General features: G+C 35.2%; 2 protein-coding genes across 2 annotated transcripts; one reads left to right on the top strand and one right to left on the bottom strand.

Annotated features, from left to right (window-relative positions):
- The first annotated feature begins 3,157 nt into the window (after window positions 1-3,157).
- Window positions 3,158-15,324, top strand: LOC114287756 (alpha/beta-Hydrolases superfamily protein). Its single transcript, XM_082902605.1, has 6 exons — window positions 3,158-3,535; window positions 5,265-5,326; window positions 5,769-5,904; window positions 6,927-6,999; window positions 14,434-14,499; window positions 14,873-15,324. The coding sequence occupies exons 1-6, from the start codon at window positions 3,327-3,329 to the stop codon at window positions 15,086-15,088; spliced, it is 762 nt and encodes a 253-aa protein (XP_082758731.1). The 5' UTR covers window positions 3,158-3,326; the 3' UTR covers window positions 15,089-15,324.
- A 155-nt stretch (window positions 15,325-15,479) lies between these two features.
- LOC114287758 (uncharacterized) lies at window positions 15,480-16,839 on the bottom strand. Its single transcript, XM_028231209.2, has 2 exons — window positions 16,372-16,839; window positions 15,480-15,717 (listed from the first exon to the last, which is right to left on the bottom strand). Exons 1-2 carry the CDS (start codon window positions 16,765-16,767, stop codon window positions 15,712-15,714), a joined length of 402 nt encoding a protein of 133 aa, XP_028087010.2. The 5' UTR covers window positions 16,768-16,839; the 3' UTR covers window positions 15,480-15,711.
- Between the last annotated feature and the right edge of the window lie 6,721 nt (window positions 16,840-23,560).

Here is a 23,560-nt window from a genome sequence, read left to right as displayed (position 1 = left end):
TTTTTTTAGAGAATTTAATTTTTTTTGATAGTACAATTATTGTACTTTTTAAAAAAATAATTTTTTAAAATTATCCTTTTATAGTATATTTTTTGAATAATATTAATTGTCATAATTATACTTTTTGTGTTGTTAATAAATTTAAAAGAAGGGCAAAATATGAAATTTATATTATTTTAGTCCTTAATTTTTTAAAAAGGACTAATATTTTGGGATAATAAAAAATGGAATAAGAAACTAATATTTTGGAACGGAGGGAGTACATTATTTTATTTAAATTAAATATTTTTTCTATTTAGGTAAACATGTCGATTTTCACATGTATTTAGAATTTTATCATAATTTAAACTAGTTTAATATTGTATCATTTAAATATTAATAGCTAGAGTAACAATTTTTTTTTTATTTTTTTGCAAAAATGTAACTTATGATTTATTTAGTACATTTTTTTAACCTTTTATGAAAAGACAGGTAGAAAAGTAAAAAGATGATATGATCCAAATAAATACATTTAACAAATAAATGTACTCATTTAGATTATCTCCAAATAACCCATAGGCCTTGATTAGAGTTTGTTTTTTTTTTTTTATAATTATTTTACAGATAAATAACGTTAACGTGTTTGAAATAAATTTTTTTAAATTTTACAAAAAAAAAAATTAATAAGAGAAGTGTATGATTAATTATACATATATATATATATATATATATTGACTTTTTTAGCCATGTTGGTTTGCTTAATTAGCAATAGTAAATATACAATAGTAAGGCTTTGTTCGATACCTGTTAAAATAATACATGTTATTTTCTATTTGGTCACAATCATTTTATTTGGATCATTTATCTCTCTACTACGTCACTTTAAACTCAATTTATATTTCACATTTTGTCATAAAAAGTTAAAAAATATACTAATATAATATTGGGGTTTTTTTTTTAAGGTCCTTGATCTTATGATTTTATAGCATAAAGGACATCAAATATTTTTATGATGTCTAAGGTCCATCAACAATATTTTCATAATGTCTAAGGTCCCTCAACCCTGATCCAGAGAAATTTCAGTCCAGAGAAAATTGGTCCAGAGAAATTTCAGTCCAAATTTCTCTGGAAAATCTAATTATTCTCAGAATTTTATGCAGAGGGAGCCACACATACACCATGCATATTTTTGGTGAATGTTTGTGCACTGATAATCAAGAAATGTCTTTTTTATCTTGAAGAAGTTTACGAATGATTTTTTTTTGTTTCCCCTTCCCTTTTATCACTTGATGCAAGTTCTTCCCAATTCCTAAGAAAAAACAATGTATTGGCTGTAAATTCAAAATTCTTTCTACCATTGTGTTTCGTATACAATTCGTGGCCTTTATATTTCCGCTTCAGTCTTCCATTAATGGGAGAGTTCTGCAACTTCTTCAGCGCCGAATCATGACCATTGTCATCATCTCACGTCATAGAGAAAATTGGTCCAGAGAAATTCTGGGAAGAATTTCTCTGGACCAACCCTAGTAAAATTTAGTTCAAAAATCAAAGAATTTCTCTGGTTTTAACCTAGAGAAAATTCAATTAAAAAACCAGAGAATTTCTCTGGTTTCAACTTCAAATGAAAAAAAAAAAAATCAATTCACAATTTGGAACCTGGAATGCTTAATTTGAAACCCAGAGAATTTCTCTGGACTAGCATTGCTATTGCTTGTGGTGAACCCAACACAACTGCAATTGTTCCAGCACTTTTCCATACAATCGCTAATGCTTAAGCCCGAATTATCATCACGGTCACTGGATTCGGCCGAGTTGGAAGTGAAGGCTCGGAGCAATAATGAGATGAAAAGGACTTTTACTTGACTACTTTGCCTCTTGTAGAACACAGAGATGCTGAGGTTTTGAACTCCAGGTTTATCTTCTTGTTCGACATCTTCATCAACCTCTATATCAGTAACTAAACAGTACAAATGCTGCACAAACTTTATTACCAAGAAACAACAACAATACCAAAAGCATACATATACAAGAACACATCATTTGTGTAGTTGACAGATATAATACAAGCTGTAGAAGGGGAAATTGAATCAGTTAGACTCAACTAGTCAGAGAAAATTCGATCTAGAGACTCTAGACGAATTTTCTCTGGACTTCACAGAGAAATTCTAGTTTACAGAGATTTTCTCTGGTCCAATTTTCTCTGAACTTCACATTTCACAGAGAATTTCTCTGGTATAATTTTCTTTGAACTTCACATTTCACAGAGAATTTCTCTGGTCGAATTTTCTCTGGACATCACAGAGAAATTCCTCTTCCATTTCTTGTTCTTTTGCATCTTGCTTCCCAGATTGATCATCACACTTGTTCATTGTAAGGTGCAAATCTAAAGCATTAGGGACAGAAGAGTAGGGAAAGTGTATGAAATAGACTGTAAAAGCTTGACGGAATAGTAGGGAAAACAGGGGATGACGAATTAAAATGAAATTGAAGGGGTTCAAGAACTTGAAACCCTAGAATGAGAAAGTGTATGAAAGAGGAGGAGGAAGAGGAACCTCGTTGATTATCGCCCTACATGTCCACAATTCCACTTCTTGGAGACCAATTAAGCATTCGACGAACGATGAGAGTGATGATTCATCGCCGATTGCATAGCAGCTTCGCAATTGGAGTTTCTTGAGCTGTTTACAACTCCTCCAGAGCCAACTGAGGCCGTAATCGCAGTGTTGAATCCCGGACAAACCTAGGGTTTCTAATTGAAGTTTGGTTTCGGAGTTTCCGATCATTGAATCGGTCAAATTGAGTTTGTGTAAATTGAATTGTCCAGTGTTGAAGACGATCGAGAGGTCTTTCAGTGAGTGGAAAGAGATGAGCCAGTGAAACTTTCATCTGATATATGTTTAGGGACCTTAGACATCAAAAAATAATTTTGTGGATCTCTTCCATTACGAAAAGTGGAAGAGGGACCCTAGACCGATTTTCCCTATAATATTTTCCAAACAACCTCAAATCTACCAAAAATAGCCAAATAAATTTAAGTTATTATTTGAGAAATTTATTATTTACATCTTTAAAATACAAATAACATAATGTTTTAAAAAAATTATTCTTGAATCACGTGGGGCCAGTTGTAAAAAAAAAAATAATAGAAAAAAATAAAAAAATAAAATTGGACTGGGCTTAGAAAGGAAAGGCCAGCCCAACATTGCTGGTGGAAATCCTCTATTTCCGCGCGCAATTGAGAGTTTTTGGTTCCTCGGCTTCCTTCCTCTCCCTCTCAACACTTGATTGCTTCAACTGTACTTTTGCAGTGCAGTGACCAGACCAAAATTAGGGTTCGAACAGAGCTAATGGCTTCTTCTTCACGTCCTGCGAGGCGTAAACGCAAGAACCAGAACAAACATGAAGAAAATGAAGAACCTAATGACAATGCAGAAGCACCAATTGACAGCTCACAAAATGATTCAAAGAAGAAGAAGAAGAAGACGACGACGATGCCTCCATTGGTGGTCTTCGCTCATGGTGCTGGTGCCCCTTCCTCTTCTGATTGGATGATTAGGTCTTCTTTCTCATCTTCTCTCACCTACATATACAAATATATATATATGCAAATAATTTTTTTTTTTCCCCTTCCCTAGAAAAAATAGTTTTCTGATATTTATTTTTTTATTCTCTAGATTTGCTAAGAAATCAAACAAGGCTGTTATTAACGGGAGTAGCTCCCTCCAGACTCCATTTAGTGGGCCTTGTGGGCCTTATGACGGTGATTCGAGCCGGTCATCGTCTCGAAGAGAAAAATATATATGTAAAAAATTAACATATAGATAAATATATTAATTTGTTGTATTTTGTTTCATAAAATATACGGTTTTAATTTAAAATCATATTTACAGTTAATTTCTATTTTCATAAAACAAAACATGATTAGTTACGCTGTGTTTGGTTGAGGGATTTGGGGAGGGATTTGGAAAGGGAAATGGAAAATGTGTGTGAAACTATGTGAAATCGAGGCATATATTTTTCACATTTTACTTACCTTTTTCATTTCTCTTTTCAAATCTCTCCTCAAATCCATCAACCAAACACAACATTAGTGTGTTTATCCATTTCTAATCAAGTTTATGAGATGAACGGTTGTGGAGCCCCGGAGAGCTCTTCGGCCATGTTTGGTTGGCGGATTAGATTCGATGGAATTATTAGTGAGATAATAGTTAGTACAGGGATTGTTAATATGGGGACTACGGATTAGGTTCAACCAGATTATTAGTGAAAGGATAGTTAGTAAAAAGATGGTTAATGTGAAGATTATTAGTAAGGTGATCAAGTAAAGATGTATTTTTTTTAATAATAGTATGAAAGATGGGTAGTGATGGAATTGTTAAATTATTTTTATATAAAATAAATAAAAAAATTATTTTTATATTAAAAAAATTAAAACAAATATTAAAACAAACAAATGTACTTGGTAAAATAAAATAAAATTAAAAAAATAATTTTTTTTTATATAAAATAAACTCAATCCTCTCCTTATTTTTTCAAACCCACCCAAAAACTCAGTCAAGCTAATCCCTTATTGAGGGGGATTATTAAGTCTCTTGATTATCAATCTGCCCTCTCATTTCACTACCAAACATGCTGTGGCCCTGTGGGTAGGATCCACAACTATAGTAGTCCAATCCGACCACTCAAGTGTCGAAACAAACATGGCCTTCAGGATTATGTAGGAGATGGAGTCTTTGAGGGGAGCTACTCCCGTTGTTAACCCCAAGGGATAGATGAGATGGGCAGGAAAGTCTTGGGTTTGGCCCATCCCCTTGTGGCATGTTTGGATCTTGTATTTGTTGGGGAAAAGGGATGGGAAACATAGGAAAAGGACAAGAAGTGATATATATATATATATATATATATATTTTGTGTGTGTGGACAAGAATTGATCAGTGCAATTGATGCATTTACATGTGCGAACCTACATTTACCCTTTTATGATGTGAATGGAGAGACTAGTCATCATCCATTCTTGTAATGGTTTGGTTATTGGACAATGAAAGATCGGTAACTGTTAAAAATAAATGATGTATAGATTGTTGTAGATTCTCTACTTGTTGACTTGTTCTTATTGTTAGAATAAATGTTATGCATTGCTTGAAACACATAAAAATGAAGGAGATAACATAACAAGAGATTTTCTCAGTCATGTATCTCCCAAAAATTTGAACATAAAGAACATACTTTAATATGTTTTGCATCATTTTGTTTTTTATAGAAATATAATCCCCTAAGTTGTGCAGATGGAAGGGCAAGTTGGCCAAAGGGTTGCAGGCTGTTGAAGTTGTGACATTTGATTACCCATGTAAGTTAATTAACCAATCACTGCAGTCCTTTACCCAGTATTTGTTTTTTGATATGGTTGAAAAGTTTGTTTAGAAATAATTGCTGCAGCGAGTTGAAACCAGTGGCAGTGACATTAAATATCAAAAATATTATTTTAAATTTAAAAAAATTATTTATGACCTCCCAAAAGATAAAATTATATAAAAATGATCAGTATTTTTTATTATTTTTATTTCTTTCACCAAATTAATTTTTAATTTTTATTTTAATTTTTTTTATTTTTCTGAAAACCGAACCAAACATGGCCATCTAATATTTCAACAGTTCAACTGTAAAGGCTATTTGATACTCAAGATAATCAATTGACTTAATGGCTCATAATAAGTACTCAAGATAGTCAATTTTAGTACTTGTCACCTACAGGCTCTGCAAAATTGATTAATTGAATTCACTCTTGACAGACATCTCTGGTGGAAAACGAGGGGCTCCTCCTAAGGCAGAAAAATTAGTTGACTTTCATGTGGACGTTGTCAAAAAGGCTGTAGCGAAGTACCCTGAACATCCACTAATTTTGGTTGGAAAATCCATGGGTTCAAGGTAATCATTACTGTACATTTGAGTGAAACAATTATGCATGCACTGAAGTGTTCATACATAGCCCAAGAGTCATTATGATAATAGGTATTTTCTAATCTAAGAAGCACGGATGCATGCACTGAAATGTTCATACATAGCCCAAAAGAGTCATTATGATAATAGGTATTTTCTAATCTAAGAAGCACGAATGTGGACATGACTCCATAATTTTCAAAAAAAATATAGGACACAATATGTGGGGCACACACACAAAATATGTAGTTATGTATCTTTAGTATGTGTCATATTTATAAATATATCATCCAAAGATAATAAAAAAAAAAGTGATATAACACTAATTTCTATAAATCTACATTGTTTTTCTTATATTATTATCTTAAATTACTCTTTTCAAACCTTATTAGTTTTACATGTGTATATATGATCGAGATGTGTCCTCCAAATGTGAAGGTGTTTGGGTTTAATTTTTTTAAAGACTAATAGGATACATTTGGACGAGTGTCCAACACATGTCAGGAAGTGTCTGATGAGAGTTGGTGTTCTAGAAGTGTTCGTGCTTCTTAGTTTTTAATGGCTGCAAGTGGTTTGCATCATAAGCTAAAATAGTTTTATTGTACGGAAAATGGGAAAAGTAGTGCATCAGAATAAGTTGAGAAATTTTGATACCTCAAACTTCATTGTCTGAAAATAACCTTTTTTTCTCAGGTTCAAAATTTTGAAACAATTGCATTTAAATTGTTTTGTATATGGAGGAGTTGATAATTTTACTAATAAATTCCTTTGTAGCATGTTGTCACTTTCTATGGATGAAACTGATTAGATGGATCATAGCCACAATACTAAGTCATGCTTCCGTTCATATGCAAATTTGATAGTGATGGATAATCTGCATTGGCAGATCAATTTAAAACAAAAAAATCTCATGTAAGGTAGTATGAGATATTTTAAACTAGTAATCATCCATGCAAGATTTACCTTTTTAATCATTTTTATTTTTTTATTATTCTGTTTTGTATCTGTAGGGTCAGCTGTATGGTGGCTGTTGAGGAAGGCATTGATGCTTCAGCTGTCGTTTGCCTGGGGTACCCACTGAAGGTTGGCCATTATTCATTCATGGATCACTTTGTTTTTGTTTTTTGCTTTCCTTTTGCCATGTTTTAGCGTTCAGTGCATATAAGATGTTTTTGGAGAGCTTTCCTTTTCTTTTTTGCATATTGGAAGCAGTTGGTGGTGGGTCTACATGCAGTATAACCTACTATGCCTGGATCTCTATATCCTAATCAGAATTTTGTGTCCAAGTGCACTATCAAATTTTTGCAATCTGTTACAACTTGAATATCAGAATAAAAGGGGGTGATGGCCATTACATCGAAAGTGCTGCTTGAGTTGGATCAATTTGGTTCACCTGTTACCCCGAAAAACTGGAATTTCATGGTTGAGCATGGACTTGTATGCCCTACATAAATTCACTATTGCAGGCATTGAAACTCTTGCACTATTTAACTGTTGAATGTTTCTAATTTGAAACTCCAACTAATGACAGATAACCAGAATAATAAACCGCAATAACAAAGGTATTATTTTAACACTCTCCCTCAAATTGGTGCAAAATATCTCTCTTGCCCAGTTTGCTAAGAATATCATGGAACGGTTTGCTTGCAACTCTCTTGGTGAGAATATTTGCCAATTGTTCTCTAGAAGTGCCACTAGTGAGTTTTTCCTTGATGAAGTGACGATCAATCACAACATGTTTTGTCCGGTCATGTTGAATTGGATTATGAGTTATGTTGATAGCAGCCTTATTGTCACAGTATAGCGGCATGGAGTCTATTTGATACTCAACAGTAACTTGATCTATAAGAGTTCGCAGACACCTTGTGTCATGGCTGTAAACTCTGTCTCTGCACTAGATCTAGTTACCACATTTTGTTTCTTACATCTCCAAGTAGCTAAATTTCTCCCAACAAAGGTACAATATCCCGATGTGGACCTTCCTGTAAGTTTTCTGTATATTCAATTGTATATGTTTACAAAGAGTGCATCAGTTATATAGCCCTAATCTATGACAGAAATAGGAAATACAAAGAAAAGGGAATTGCCTAAAATTGCTTAATTCCTAATATACCATATATACAATATATATTCTCACACTCCCGCTCAAAATCAAGATGTTTTAGCAGAAAACACTGAGAGTTTGTTAAGAAGAAACTGAAACTGAGCGGTAGTGTGAGTCTTGGTGAAGAAGTCCGCAAGTTGTAAAGTCGAGGAGATAAAAGGAAGCAAGGTAGAGCCAGATTGCAGATGCTGTCGTACAAAGTGACAATCAATCTCAATGTGTTTCGTCCGTTCATGGAAGACAGTATTGTGGGCAATCTGAATAGCATTACGGTTGTCACAATATAGGGAGGTCGGAGAAGACTGAGGTATACCCATATCAGAGAGAAGACAATGAAGCCAAACAAGCTTAGCAATAGCATGAACCATAGCACGGCACTCAGCTTCAACAGTAGAGCGAGCAACAACAGTTTGTTTCTTGCTTTTTCAAGAGATCAAGGAATCTCCAAGAAACATACAGAAACCAGAGGTGGACTTGCGATCAGTAACATCACCAGTCCAATCAGAATCAGCATAGGCCACCAAGTTTAAAGAGGAAGTAGACGACAACAGCAAGCCCTGAAAGATGGTACCCCAGAGATAGCGAAGAATGCGAACCAAAGCAGCCCAATGGGAAGAGCGAGGAGCAGAAACGAACTGACTAACCACATGAGCAGCATAAGCAAGATCAGGGCGAATGATAGTCAAATAAACTAAACAACCCATCAGCTCGCGATAGACCGTGGGATCATCTAGAGGGACATGACGACTCACCATCGACCACGCTTCTGGTTTGCAAAACCCTCAGTTGTTTGAATTTCTAAAGCTCAGTACATCGCGGTTTGTTTGACCCATATCGCGACTCATACCGCAACCTCTGCTTCTTGCCTCTATCGCATCTGGTTTGCATCAATTTCAGCTGTTGTCTCTCTCGAAGGTTGGCTCTCTCTTTGTCTTTGTCTCTGTGTTCATCTGGCGCGAAGGGCTCTCGCTCTCGGTTCAACTGGTTTATGGGTCATCTGCATCTCTGATTTAGTTATTCCGTGTTTATTACTCCTAACCCCGCAGTTGTTTTTGGTTATTACCCTTGACCCTAGTTTGGCTAATTTGTTCTATCTTGGAGTTATTACACTTGAGACCCTCATCTCTCTGGTTATTACGATGTCTTTGGCCTTTGATGAGTGTGCCTTTTGCCATCAGCGAGGCCATTGGAAGTATCATTGTCCCAAGAAGGGATGTCTATCTGGCTCGTATTATCAGCATTCTTGGACCCAGTTTTGCCCCTTCTTCTCTGAGCAATCTTCAGGCTTCTGTCGGTTCTACTGCATCTGCTCCAGCTCCTGATCCTAACTTGGCATCCTTAAGTGCTTAGATTAGTCAACTTCAGCATATACTGCCTATCTCCTAGCCATCCCCGTCTGCTTCCATTGTTTCCTTTCTTCATTCAGGTTTGTTTGGGTCTTCTTCGGGTATTTCTTCGTCTGTTTGGATTTTTGACTCTGGTGTCTCTCATTATATGACTCCCCATCTCCCCTTACTTCAAAATTATACTTCTCCTCCCTTTTCTATTATTGTCAATGCTGGTAATGGGTCTGGGGATTGTTTGAAGCCCTTGGGGATTGTTTGAGAACCTTACCCTTTGTTTTAAGGTCTTCAAAGCCAGAATGAATGTTTATATACACCTCTTCATCTGATCACCATATAGGAAAGTATTCTTCACATCAAACTGGTGAAGTGGCTAATCCAGATTAGCTGTAAGAGAGAGGAGTACCCTGATTGAATTCATCTTAGCAACTGGTGCAAATGTCTCTTGATAGTCTACTCCATAAGTCTGAGTAAAACTCTCTGCCACAAGCCGAGCCTTATGGCGCTTAATCGAACTATCTACCTTGTGCTTCATAGTATACATCCACTTGCATCCCACAGTTCCTTTGCCCTTAGGTAACTCTGTCAATTTTCAAATGCCATTCTTATGAAGTGTTTTCATTTTTTTAATTATGTTTCCACTTAGGGGTGGTAAGAACATCTTGGAAATGATCAAGTATACTAACATAAATTTTTTTTGACACAAAGGCTCTATACGAGGGAGATAAATTAGAATAAGATACAAAATTAGAGATAGGATGTTGAGTACAACAGACCTCGCATCCTTTCGGTGGGCAATAGGAATATCAAGATATGTGTGTACAAGGTTATCAGAGTTACCTGGATTCTCATCAGTTGAAAGAGACAGCAGTGGAAGATCAGGAGAAGTGGTATCTTGGATCCAAGTAATCTTCTATCTTTCTTTGTCCCTGACATAAACTTTTCCTTGCTTTTTGACGTATCAACTTCTGTATTCCCAATAGCTGGTTCACATTATAGTTCACATGCTACATCCTCAACAACTAGTAAGGATTCAGAAACAAGAATCTCTTCACACCAAAGCTCCACCTAAAGGGATGATTGGGAAACCCGAGAGGACAAGAAGCGGGATTGAGACTCAAAGAATGTGGCATCTACGGATACAAACCACTTACAAGAAGGAGGATAATAACAGTTATACTCCTTTTGAGTATGTGAGTATCCAAGAAATACACGCTTAATAGAACGGGGATCCATTCTACCAGGAGAAGGAGAATGTTTGTGAACAAAACAGACACACTCAAAAACTTTGAGGGGGAACATAAGATACGGATTGAGAGCCTAAGAATACCTAAAAAGGGGTTTGCTTGTGTAGCACTTGAGTAGGAAGGTGATTGATAAGATAGGTAGCAGTGAGAATAGCTTCACACAAGTAGAACCGAGGCGTATGTATAGAAAAAGTCATGCAATGAGCTATATCGAGAAGATGACGATTCTTGCGTTCCGCAAACCTATTTTGTTAAGGGGTGTTGGTGCAACATGTCTAATGAATAACGCCATAAGTGTTGAAATATTGCCCTAATCCTGAATCAATATACTCACCCCCATTATCAGAACGCAGAATTTTGGCGACAACCCCAAATTGAGTTCGAATCATCCAATGAAATGTTTGAAATACAAAGAAAATCTCACTCTTTTCTTTTAGTAAATACACCCAAGTAGTAAGAGAAAAATCATTAATGAAGATAACAAACCATCCATGGCCTTTTAATGAAACAACATGACATCAGAATGAATCAATGAAAAAAAAACAAAACTTTTATTAATACTTGAGGCAAAAGAAGTTCGGTGTTGTTTGCCGAGTTGACACGGCTCACAATTAAACTCAGAAACATTATTGTTTATAAAAGAATAAGGAAACAAATTCTTAAGCAATAAAAAGGATCGATGTCTCAGACGCTAGTTCCAAAGTCAAATGTCGTTCTTGGTGGTTGGAGTCTGGATGGTGTGATGAGTCAAGTGATCTGCCTGATCCAAGATGTAGAGACTATTCTCTGCTCTACCACTGCCAATCGTCCTCCTCATGATAAGGTCCTGAAAAAGACAATGATTAGGAAAAAAGGTTACACTACAATTTAAATCCTGAGTAAGATGACTCGGTGATAGAAGATTAACAGAGAAACTAAGAACATGTAAAACTGATGACAAAGGTAAAGCAGATATGGAGTGGATTAAATCTTTTCTAGAAACAGAAGAAATGGTACCATTAGCAATCCTAACTTTGTCTTAACCTAAAGAGGGCTTATATTCTAAGAAAAGATTAGAAGATCCAGTCATATGATTCGATGCATCATAGTCAATAATCTAAGGCAAAGCTTTATGAGATAGGAAAGCACTTGTAGAAGAAACTAAGTTAGCTGAATGGGCGGATGAAGAGGAAGATGTACTAGTAAGAATAGTGGAAGTTGGGCGGTCCAGCAGGTGACATAGAGCATTCTCAAACTTAGAAAAAGACATACTAGGCGCATCATCAGTAGACTGAATAGCTAGAGCAGAGTCATGTATATCAACCGCACTAGAATGTTGGGCACGTGGATTAAACCCACATCCTCGAGACTATCCAGATCAACCTCCCCGACCCCCAGATGGAGTACCATGAAGCTTCCAACATATTTCACTAGTGAGTCTAGGTCAGCGACACTAATCACAAAACAAATTATCCTTTTCAAAAGGATTGCGACAGACAATCCCATCTCTAGGACGAGCATAAATTAATTTAGAGCACTCTATGGAGATAGGAGGAAGCATAGTTGAACAAGGACTCTCCTCATTCTGTACGTAAGAAAACGTTTCCTAAAGGGAAGAGAGAACATGCATGCCAAGAACACGACTCCGAACAGGATCAAACTCCACATTAAGGCCTTCCAGAATTTTGAGGACTCTTTTCTGTTCAATAAATTTGTGGTACCCCACAGAATCCATTAGACAGACTGGTTTGTAGTCCTAAAGGTGATCCAGACGTTTCCAGCCATTACTAAGGAAAGTGAAGTACTGAAGGATGGTCATCTTACCCTGTACCGAGCACTCAATCGAGCGGTGCAACTCAAAAGTCTGTGAGAAATTCCCCATTCGGGAGTAAGTAGAGGCCACAGCATCCTAAACATCCGGGGCCGTTTCCATATATAAGTAACCCTCACCAATATCAGAAACCATGGAATGGATGAGCCATCCCATAATCAAAGAATTGGTAATCTTCCATTGGTCATGACCTGGATTAGTGATATCTGGTGCTCGGACTCTCTTGTCAATATAACCCATCTTTCCTCTATTGTTCAAAAAAACTGTTAAGACATGCAAGGTAATTTTGACCATTAAGTAGAGGTAGTGATTTTGAGCTGGGATTATGGTTCTTAGATGTAGTAGTCATAATGGAACTCTCCCCTTTGGGTGGGTGAGAAGTAGTGGTAGACTCACTAGACAGTTCAACCATTTATACTCTACTATCACAACCAAAAAACTGTACTAATTACAATTATGAGAAGATGGAATGGACTAAACTGGAATAAGCAAAATTAAACATAGATCACTATGGGAGCATACCAATCATATCAATAGGGCCATATAATGACCCAAAAAATAAATTAAATTAAGGGAAAAAGGAACCTTCAATCAAAACAGTGGCTGAACTATTCTCAGAAAAATAGGGAAAAAGTTATAGAACAAGCTTCTAGATGGACCAATCACTACATATGATGAACCAAGCCTCAAAGGGACATCAGCGAGAGCCGAAAGAGGGCAAGGGGACTGTTGACTGGGCCTAAACAGACAGAGGAGCTGTCGGCTTGTCCTAGGTGGCCTCCGGCTGGTGTTGGCTGGGCCTGGGCATCCTCTTGCTGCTGTTGTAGACCTTAGACAGGCAAGAGAAGATGCCGAAACTTGGTGGACAAATGGTCGGCTGGTGATGGGTGATGATGGGTGGTGGCTGGTTGTTGTCGGAAGGTATGTGGGTGATGGGTTTAGGGTTTTGGCTCTGATACTATGTTTGTTTTAGGGAAAATCAAACTTAATGAGACCATCACTCCCTTATATATTAATAATATGAAACTTACAATAGAAGCCTCAAGGCACAAATAAGGAAACTATAACTAATGACAACTAACCAGAATAATAAACCACAATAACAAAGATATTATTCTAACAGAACAACCATTTAGAGTTCTGAGTGATTTGTTGGACTTATTTTTCAGACTATATTATGGGATTTCTGAGGACCGTCCAAGGGTTGTTCCCTGAACAGTGAACAGTTTCAATGAACATTAAAATTGAAGCTGATTGAGTTTTTTTTTTGGTTTGTATTTGGTATCTGGTTTTAATGCTTTAATATGGTAAGATGTAGAAAACTTGAAATGTAGATGAAGAAAGAAGAAAAGAATCATTCCTAAAATGTTTAGGAATTGCATCTAGAGTTAGGGTTGTATTCCACAATGTCCTGAATAAACATAACATATGACTTAATCAAAGCCCAACATGTAATTATCCAATACTCCAAATGGGTTCCCCTTCATCTAGCATATTCCAAATTAAAGTTTGAGCATTAGAAACGTAATTGCCACAGCTGTTTTACACCTTCAAAGGCTGCTTCCATGCTCCATCAAAGCCTTGTCGCTAGTTTTATTTGCTTATCAGAGTACTGTCCAAGTTGTTTTGTTTTATTTCTGCAATAAGATATGTAAATTATTGTGTGCAAGCTGGCCCGGACACCCTGTTATCAATATATATATGTAAATTATACTAATATTTGTGTTAAAATGAGTGTCCCGTCATAATATTGGCTAATTACTAAGCTAATCCTTATAACATGTTACATGGCAATCAGCTTTTTGCCTTTTTAATTGTAGTGGTAATGGCATGCCTCCAAGCATTCTAGGGTTGGCTGGAGTGTTCCTGGTTGAAATGGCACCACCTGTTCATTGAGATTGGCAATCGATTATCTGTGCTATTTTTTAAATGAAAAAGCCAATAACAAAATTTTCCTGCTGCTAATTGAACTATTTTACTTGAACTACTTAATGCACTTGCTCAATTTTTCAGGGCATGAATGGAGCAGTGCGAGACGAGACATTGCTGCAACTTACAGTCCCTACTATGTTTGTACAAGTAAGACCATGCACCTTCATTGTCTTATCTCATTATGAAACTAAAAGCATTCGAATTGTGGGATACTAAGTTGCTAGTCCCATGGGCCATAATTAATAAATTGCCTTCTATATTTTTATCTATGATGATCATAAACTCCAAGCAGTGATGCACTTTTAGAGTTCAACGACATGATGTTTTACATTTGGTAAACATTTGGGTTTCTTGACATTTGGAGTGCTCTTTGTAACACTGATTTTGGACTTGGTTGAGATATGGTGTCATTCTTCACTCTATTGTTAACAAAAAAAGTTAATCTCCAAATGGGTTGCATGATATTGAAGGTGATTCTTGGTTTGTGTTACTTAATGTCTAGTGATTTTGTTCCATGAAGGGTAGCAAGGATGGGTTTTGTCCATTGGAAAAGCTGGAACCTGTTCGGAAAAAGATGAAATCTGTTAATGGGTTGCATGAGATTGAAGGTGGTGACCACTCTTTCAAGATTGCGAAGAAGCATCTGCAATCAAAGGGGTTCACCCAAGAAGAAGCTGAAGATCAGGCAGTTCGTGCCATTGCAATGTTTGTTTCCAAGTCTATAGGAGGAAGGTGACACTTCTACTGCTTAAGTGGTCTACTGTCTAACCCAGGAGTTTTTGGATCTGTGCCTTGCTGCCTTTTGTGATGCATGTAGTATGTCTTGTAAGTATTGCTTGGTTGTGTTACTGTGAACTGGAGTCTGGATACTTTTAAATCACGTTGCTTAATGGACATGTAGGACTAAAACTATGTTGTTTTTGACGTATTCGTGTTGTATAATATCAAGTGCTTGCATATGTTATTTATCAATTGCTGGAAATTATTATTCTCTATAGCTCTTTTTGAAAACATAATGTTCTACATTAAGCTGAATACAGTTTGGTTCAAGTCTTGAAAACTCAAATTCTGGGAATTGCTGATAAATATGCCCTGAGTTGTCAAATTAGTTTGTAAGATTGTTCTGCTGTCACGAAAAAGCTAGGTATATCTATAGAACAGAACAGGTAGTACAATACATGTATTATTGCATGATGCACACCACAATTATTAAGCAACTAAATATAATCGTGGCATTAATAGACATGATTCATGGACTTTTATTTTCGTACTTATGTCCATAAAGTGTTTGCTTTGTGCCTTTATTCTTCTTATTTTACATCGTGCTCATTTTTTTTCTGCTCGCTTGTGATTGACTGTTTATTTCTGCATACACAAAAAAGAAGTATTAGAAAACAAAAAAATTTGATGAACAATGTATTGTTAAGAACTTACTAGGCATCAGAACATAAAACGAAGCCATGCAAAGTGAATTCCTTGTTGAGTGAATGCTATTTTACTTTTGGAATGCGAAGTAGCGTGTGTGTGTGTGTGTGCCTTTTTTTTTTTTTTTTTTTAAAAAAAATTATCTCCACCCATGGATGTGGCCTCAGTACAGGTGCATAAAAGTACTTTGATTATGTATTTTCTTTGATTTGATATTCTGTGATGAATAATTATTTAAAGCTCATATATTCAGTAATTTAGCTAAATTTATTTATTTATATTTTTTTGGTATCTTTGGACCCAAATTATATATTGGTTTGATTAGAGGATTTGGGTAGAGTTGATAGCTCTCATACTACAGAGAGGTTATGATTTCAGTGTTGTATCGCCATCTTCTTCTGCTCTGCTAATAGAAATCTTTCTATTGTCTAGGTTCAAGTTTGATCCATGTGAAATATTTGTTTTGCTTGGTGTGATTGCCTTTGCATCAATTTTCTATTTTGTATTTGATCTCAATGTGGCTCGCCACTACTACCATTGAGAACCAAGTGTTAGACAATTAATTACATCATATTAAGAGTTAATGACACGAACCTTCCTCTTGTTATAACCATCATCTTCACTGTCACTGCTGCCGGTGCTGCTGCCGGTGCTGCTGCTGCCCGTGCTGCTGTTATCCGAAGAATCATCTTTGCTCTTCTTCTTCTTCTTCATCAGATACTTCTCTGTTTTCTTAGGTGCACCAATGACTTCAAGCTTGTCTTTCTTTTCTTTCTTTTTGATCTCATTCCCGGCAGCAGGCTTCCAAGTGCAAACTGAACCATGACATTCCGGCTTCCTGCCTGTTGTATTCCAGTCTTCATGGCTACTTTCAGTGAATGTCTTCAATACCTGAGTTGCCATTCCTGTTATCTTTTGGCCGAAATTGTTGTCCTGGTTTCCCCATGGGGAGGTTTTATGAGTGGACTTGTGCAGCTTCACTGAGGTCATGGATAGGTTCAGAATGAGTTTAGTGACCGTATGGACATCACAAGGGAGTAATGGGACTTCTATATAACAATGGAGTTAGTGGGATTCTGGGATTCCTTGTGTTAAATCATTCTTTGAATCTATCTTTTCAAATTGTGCTCAACTAGTCCTCTACTTATTCTGTTCTTTGTAAAGGACTGGTGCTGCTTCACTGAGGCCGTGACAGGTCAGAAAGATGGATTCTCATGATTACTTCTTATCATAAGAGCATCTTCATTGGAAATGTTAAAATTGTGTTGTCATATAAAAAAAAGAAATAAAAGTAACCCAATTTTGTGTGTAATGATTTGTTAGTTTAGTGACCGTATGGACCTTACAATAGAGAGATGTTAAAGTGTATGTTAAGTGTAGTATATATAGTCAACACAAATTTGACACAATCTTCCCTTTCTCTCATCTTTCTTGTTTGATAAACTACTGTATACAGTTGACACAAATTCAACAAGCTTAACAAGTAGTTTTAACACATTCATTGGAGCCCTATTTTGCTTTTTTGACTTACAAAAACTTTTAACTTCCTAGACAAACACATACAAATACACTATTGTAGATGATCTAAGGGAGTTAATGGAACTTATGTATGACAGTGGATGAGTAAGTGGGATTCCTCGTGAAAAATCATCCTTAGAATCTCTACTTTTCCAAATTGTGCTTCTCATTTTTGTCTTTGTTCTTCTCATTAATCTCCTCTTCATCGTTCTTCTTCTTCTCAACCTTTTTCAAAGCTTTCTGAAGAAACTCAGTTTGCTTTCCGTACATGATTTTATTTATCTTCATCTTCATCTGCGGTCGAAGCAATTGCATGCTTCATAAGTATGAAAAGCCAAAAAAAAAAAAAAAAGTAAGAAAAAATTCATGTAAATCAAAATAAATAAAAAAGAAATGAAAAATAATCATAGACTCATACCCTTGAGCTTTGAAGCACTCCAAGCTTTTCGAAAATGGTGCTTAATGATGGAAAATGCCGTAGCAATAACAGAAGCTCTCTTAGCTATCATAGGAAAAGATTGAAATGAGAGACGAAAAGACTAGAGTGAGAGACGAGAGATGATGGGACAAACTTATATATATATATATATATATGTAGATTAAATTATCCTAGATAGACATAGTCCTTCTACACTTTTACCCTAATACATACATGTAGTTGTTTTAAGGGTGGTTACATTTTTACTTTTTACCCTCACCTCTGAGGGAGGTGAGGCCGTCAAAATATGAGGGGCTTGCGAGGTAGAGATCAAAACCTAACCCTAACCACCAGCTCCAGCAATCCCTGACACTCACCAACAACTCCCTAGCCTCCATCTCTCTCTCTCTCTCTCTCTCCCTCTGTTGATCTCTCTTTCAGTCAATGGTGAGTTAGAGGTGAGGTCCCTGAAGTATTGAGGGTGTTGCGGTGTAGGGATCACATTGAGGGTACTCATTCTATTCTTTATAAAAGGCAGCCATACTCTTTCTAATAAACCACAATTCACAAAGCCAAAATTTATTCTACGTCCTTGTTTTATATGCAGTTTTACAATTCTAATTGTGGAAGAGGTGACTTATAATTGGATTAGAAGACATTAGTATTATTGTGTAACGCCCCAAAATTATGTAAAAAGATAGAACAATAACCATGACTCCTTATGATAAACCGGAATAAATCCCCGACACTTTGCATTACATGATCATGGGGTTTATACAAAATAATTCCACATGCAAATATACATTCAATGGTTTCTAGTACATGAATCTATAGCATGTAGAACATTCAATCTAAAAATAAATAAATACTCTCAAGGGTTTACAAATTCCAAGGCTTAAACCTGGTTACACAAAAATGGTTTCTCGAACCCATACAATTATAGCCCTTGGCTAACAAAATATACCACAACAAAACAAGAGCCTTGTGCTCTCAACATATACACCTACGCCCTAATTCGGCGAAATCACCACATCTTTTCCTGCACCAAAATCCCATAGGATGAGCATAAAGTCTAGTAGGAAGTTTTTAATAAAGTATATATATTTTATACAAGTCTCAAGAAATAAAATGCACATGTCATGCTATGCATTTTTGAGAAAAAAATTACATTCCTCATCTTTTGAAAACCATCACACTCAATGATATCTTGAAACCTCAACATTTCAAAAAAAGTTCAATTTAGTTCAAGGGGCGGTAAATACGACTCAGGTAATCCCTAGGTTGGTGTCTACAAGTAGGCATAACTAACACTATCAAAACCCCACGTTACCGGTAGCTAACCAGAATGGAAATGGTACCTCCTCTGTCTGTGTTTTCAGTCTTTCACCTCGGATACTCAGGCCAACTTAATCAATTTTATCTACATCTCCTATCCGGACTTACCAACGTATTTACTCCAAAACAATTCCATGAAATAAAATTAATTCACAAACCTTCTTTTCTCAAAGCAAAAGTTTCCAAACTCAATTCAAAATTTGTAACAACAAATTGAATGGATATGCAAATACCACAATTATCAATGCCACGTAACGTTTCTCCGTTTTCAATTATCTCATACAATAATTCCACAATAATCAAAATTTCCATTTCTCCTTTCAATGTCATTTCACAAAATAGCTACATACTCTTTTAAATCCATCAATGAGTAGCAACATTCTCATACTTTGTGCATTACCAACAATTTAGTCATCACAAGACTATATCAACATTTGGACAACAACTTCCAAGATAAAAAAATTATCATATTCCATGAAATTCGTCATTTGTATATAAAAATAAGAAAATTTTCAATCATTCATTCATTTTGGCACAAAAGAAATATAATAGTAACAATGTTATCCATGGATTCTGAACATCTTTTAAAATTCCCAAATTTCTAGGTTTTCTCACCACAACTATACATGTCCTGATCATTTGAAAGGATCTCTCCAAAAACATTTTTTTTTTCCGCCAATGTAGTTCAAAACCCTCAAGAGATTATTTCAAAGAAACAAGGAGTAAACCCACTTTCAAAATTTCTCACATTCTTGAATCAAAAATCAATTTCAATACTATCAAAGGGGGTTTCAAAATCAACTATATCTTGCAAATATATATATATATATATAACAATAATACTTTGTAGCTCGAGAAATGTGGCTTGAATAGCCAAAACGACGTCGTTTTGGCTATTTTTTTTTTTTTTTTTGGGTGGATAATTTTCTTGCTTCAGTTGCTTTCACATACAGAGGAGAGAAGAGGCGAGAGAGCGAAGAGAAGAGAGAAGAGAGAAGGAAGAGAGGATGAAGAGAAGGTTGTGTCTCTCTCTCTCTACCGGTGGCGGCGCCGGTGGGTATCGCCTCTTTCAAACTCTACTCTTTTCTTTTTTTTTTAATTTTTTTTTAGTTGATCTGGATCTGAAGATGAGGGGGGGAAAAATTGTTGTTGATGATGATGATGTGTTGATGATGACGATGTTGATGTTGATGAAGATGCTGTTGATGATGTGTTGATGAAGATGCTATTGATGATGTGTTGATGAAGATACTCTGTTTTCTCTACATTTTTTTTTTTAGTTGATCTGGATTTGAAGATTAATTCATCAAAAAAAAAAAATATATTGATGATGATGATGATGTTGATGAAGATGTTGTTGATGATGTGTTGATGAAGATACTCTGTTTTCTCTGCATTTTTTTTCTTCTTCTTCATTTTCTTCTTTTTCTTCTTCATTTTCTTCTTCTTCTTCATTAGAAAAATCTGCAGAAAAACGTAGAAAAAAAGAAAAAAAAATCAAAACGACGTCGTTTTGATGTCGGGCCATTCGAGCCACGATAATTTCGAGCTACGAATCGGAACTGTATATATAACTCTAAAAAAATTCTACCTCAAGTTTTGGAGAAGAAAGAGATGAAAGCCCCAAATCCAATGGTGACGAAACCCGATCTTCACCGCACACAACGAAGCCCTCGAGAAGTTATCCAATTTTAATGAAGGATGTTGGTTAAAAAATCCAATGGATTTAAAGAAATCTTTAATGAAGGATGTTGGTTAAAAAATCCAATGGATTTAAAGAAATCAAGGTTTTGATCTTGTTTTGTGTAGGTAAATGTAGAGAGAAGGGAGAGAAATGTGTTTCTAGAGAGAGGGATATAATGGAAAAGTGATACACACTCAGTCCAAAAAGAGAGAAAAGACAGAATTTTCAGACTCAGCGGAGTCCCGCACGCATGTGCGGCACTTTCTCCCCGCACCTCTACTTCGCACCTGCATATAATGCAGTAGAGCACTCGACCAACCCCTGTTTTCCGTACGTCCGGCCTCATATCCCGTACGTGCGGCCCCTCTCCTGCACGTGCAGCCCAAGCCCCCGTATGTGCAGCTCTACCCTTCAGTCAGAAAAATTCCAATTCAGCCCAAGGTATTCCGGATCCAACCTTGCACCATCCGAACAAGTGAAACTCGAGATAGAAATAAATAAGAACGAAAATTTTTGAGGAAAGTTTTCAAAACAATGAACCCAACAGTTGACATGACTATACGTTAAAACCCAGCACTCTAATGAAAGTAAATCCAACATAATTCAAGAGGATGAGACGAATTACGTATCGGGTCATCACATATTGTGTTGCATATTGATAGACGAGTGAACCACTAGAAGGAAAAAGTCAATTACCAGATTAATGTCGATAGAGTTGGTCATTGTAACTATTAACTTTGCTACATGATAGTATGTTACGATTTTAATAATTGTTTGTTACATTATTAAAGTGAGAGCTTAACGATGTACATGTAAGTTCTTGAATACCCTCTCTTGCAAATTGATTTTTAAAGGTAGGTTTAACATTGAGTGTCGTAGAATTAAGACTAAATTAAATCAAATTAAGAAATTTGAAAATCAAATTGACACAATTGAATGACAAAAATGGCACAAAACATATATTTTAAGAAAGTTTATCTTACGACAATTTAAAATAGATAGGAAGAAGAGAGATTTTTTGGTGATTTAATGAAAGTTTCAATTGAATTAATTAATGTTTCGAACTACCAAAATAGTTGGACAATGATACATGCAGGAGGAATATAAATATGAGCCACTAGGTGTATGAAGTCACAAGTGCACTAATGATTTCTCTCTCTCTACCTTATCTTTCCGAATCCTCTGCTCTGCTAATATTGCCCTAACGCGGTTTAAAAGGTTTGAAGACTCTTTCCTCCAAAGTACTTCCTTAAATTCTACCTACCCTTTATTTTATTTATTTATATTTTAGACTTAATCATAAAATATACGTGCAAATTACTTACACCCTTTTGAAGTTTAGTTAAATATAGATTCTCCTCTAAAGTTTCAAAAATTACATTCCACCCCATTGCAATTAATGTCGTTCACAAAGATAGTAAATTGACTAAAATATCCCTAACTGTATTACATAGAGAAATGATGATATTTGACTGATATATCATGTCAAGTCAGTCAATAGTTGCTCAGTATTTGTTTTAGAATTTTTTTAAAAAAAATTAAAAATTAATTTGGTTAAGAAATAAAAAATAAAAAATAATAATCATTTTATATAATTTTATTTTTGAGAGATTAGAAATAATTTTTACAAATTAAATATATTTTTATTAAATTAGTTTCCAATTTTTCAAAAACATATTCTGAAATTTTTTTCTAAACAACATATCAAACATGGTTCCAAAAACTTAGGTAGCAATTGATTTAGAACTCAAATTATGATTTGAATAAAAATTTTCAAAACTCATAACCAAACTCTTTTCAAAATTCTTTACAGAACTCTATTTAAAAAAAAAACAATGAAAAGAAATATTTTTTATTTTTTTATTTAAATTATTATTTATTTATTAGTATTTTTAAAAATATTTTATTATTTTTAAGTATTTGTCAAATAATTTATTATGATTTAGATATATATGAGTGATCCAAAATATTTTAAAATTTAAAAAATTAAAAAAAATAATTTCTTTTTCCATCTAACATAATTCTTTTGTAAAGTTTGTTGACTTATCAAAGGGATTTCAAGTTAAATCAAGTTGTTCAATGCTTTGGTAAGGTATCAGGGGCAATATCGTTCATCAAGAATAATTCCTAATGTTTACTTAACGGCATGGAGTAAATTGTTATACGAATATAAACCTCTAGGGATGGGATGTAATTTCTAAAACCTCAGGGAGAATTTGTACCTCAAGGGGGTGTAGGTAATTTGTCCAAAATATAATTATTGATTACTCCCCCAACATATAACCACGTGACATTATTTACGTGATATTCCTAATAATCACGTAGTATAAAATTTTATGAGTTAGACGTAATAACTCACATTAGTTAGCTACAAAAGATAATGTACTTATATGTTGTTATTTTTATTTGTTAGGAACATTACGTAAATAATGTGACATGCTATGCTTTTTAAAAATTTTCCAATCAAGATAGCCAAAAAAAGGAAAAAAAAAAAAATAATAATAAGAGAAGGGGTGAGACCCATTTAGCCTCTGTTTGGGAAGTGGGTTGGCTTTTTGACTTTTTGGCTTTTTGGCTATTTTAGCCTGGGCTATTTTAGCCTGGTTTGGGAAGGGCTTTTTGGCTTTTTGGCTTTTTTGACTTTTTTTGTGAGAGAAGATTGTAATGATTATGGGTTGGATTTGATGTTTTGTTTTTTGTGGCTAAAATAGCCTATTTTGTTTTTTGTGGCTATTTTAATCAAAAAAGCAAGCCTGAGCTTTTTCTTGCCAAACGGAGGCTAAGAGGTTTGAAGTGGTCAATATTTGGAACTCCTAACTTTCTCCAAC

The sequence above is a fragment of the Camellia sinensis genome, chromosome 13 (assembly GCF_055761805.1).
Source record: "Camellia sinensis isolate YWXY chromosome 13, ASM5576180v1, whole genome shotgun sequence".
In the NCBI taxonomy this organism is placed as follows: domain Eukaryota; kingdom Viridiplantae; phylum Streptophyta; class Magnoliopsida; order Ericales; family Theaceae; genus Camellia; species Camellia sinensis.
Note: the sequence above shows the minus strand (reverse complement) of the source record. Positions and strands in the feature narration are given on the sequence as shown.

Excerpts from the sequence above, each read along its gene's own strand:
- LOC114287758 (XM_028231209.2), bottom strand. The coding sequence starts at position 16,767 with ATGACCTCAGTGAAGCTGCACAAGTCCACTCATAAAACCTCCCCATGG.
- LOC114287756 (XM_082902605.1), top strand. The coding sequence starts at position 3,327 with ATGGCTTCTTCTTCACGTCCTGCGAGGCGTAAACGCAAGAACCAGAAC. Across the intron at positions 5,327-5,768 it reads TGTGACATTTGATTACCCAT|ACATCTCTGGTGGAAAACGA; the intron begins GTAAGTTAATTA and ends CACTCTTGACAG. Across the intron at positions 14,500-14,872 it reads TCCCTACTATGTTTGTACAA|GGTAGCAAGGATGGGTTTTG; the intron begins GTAAGACCATGC and ends TGTTCCATGAAG.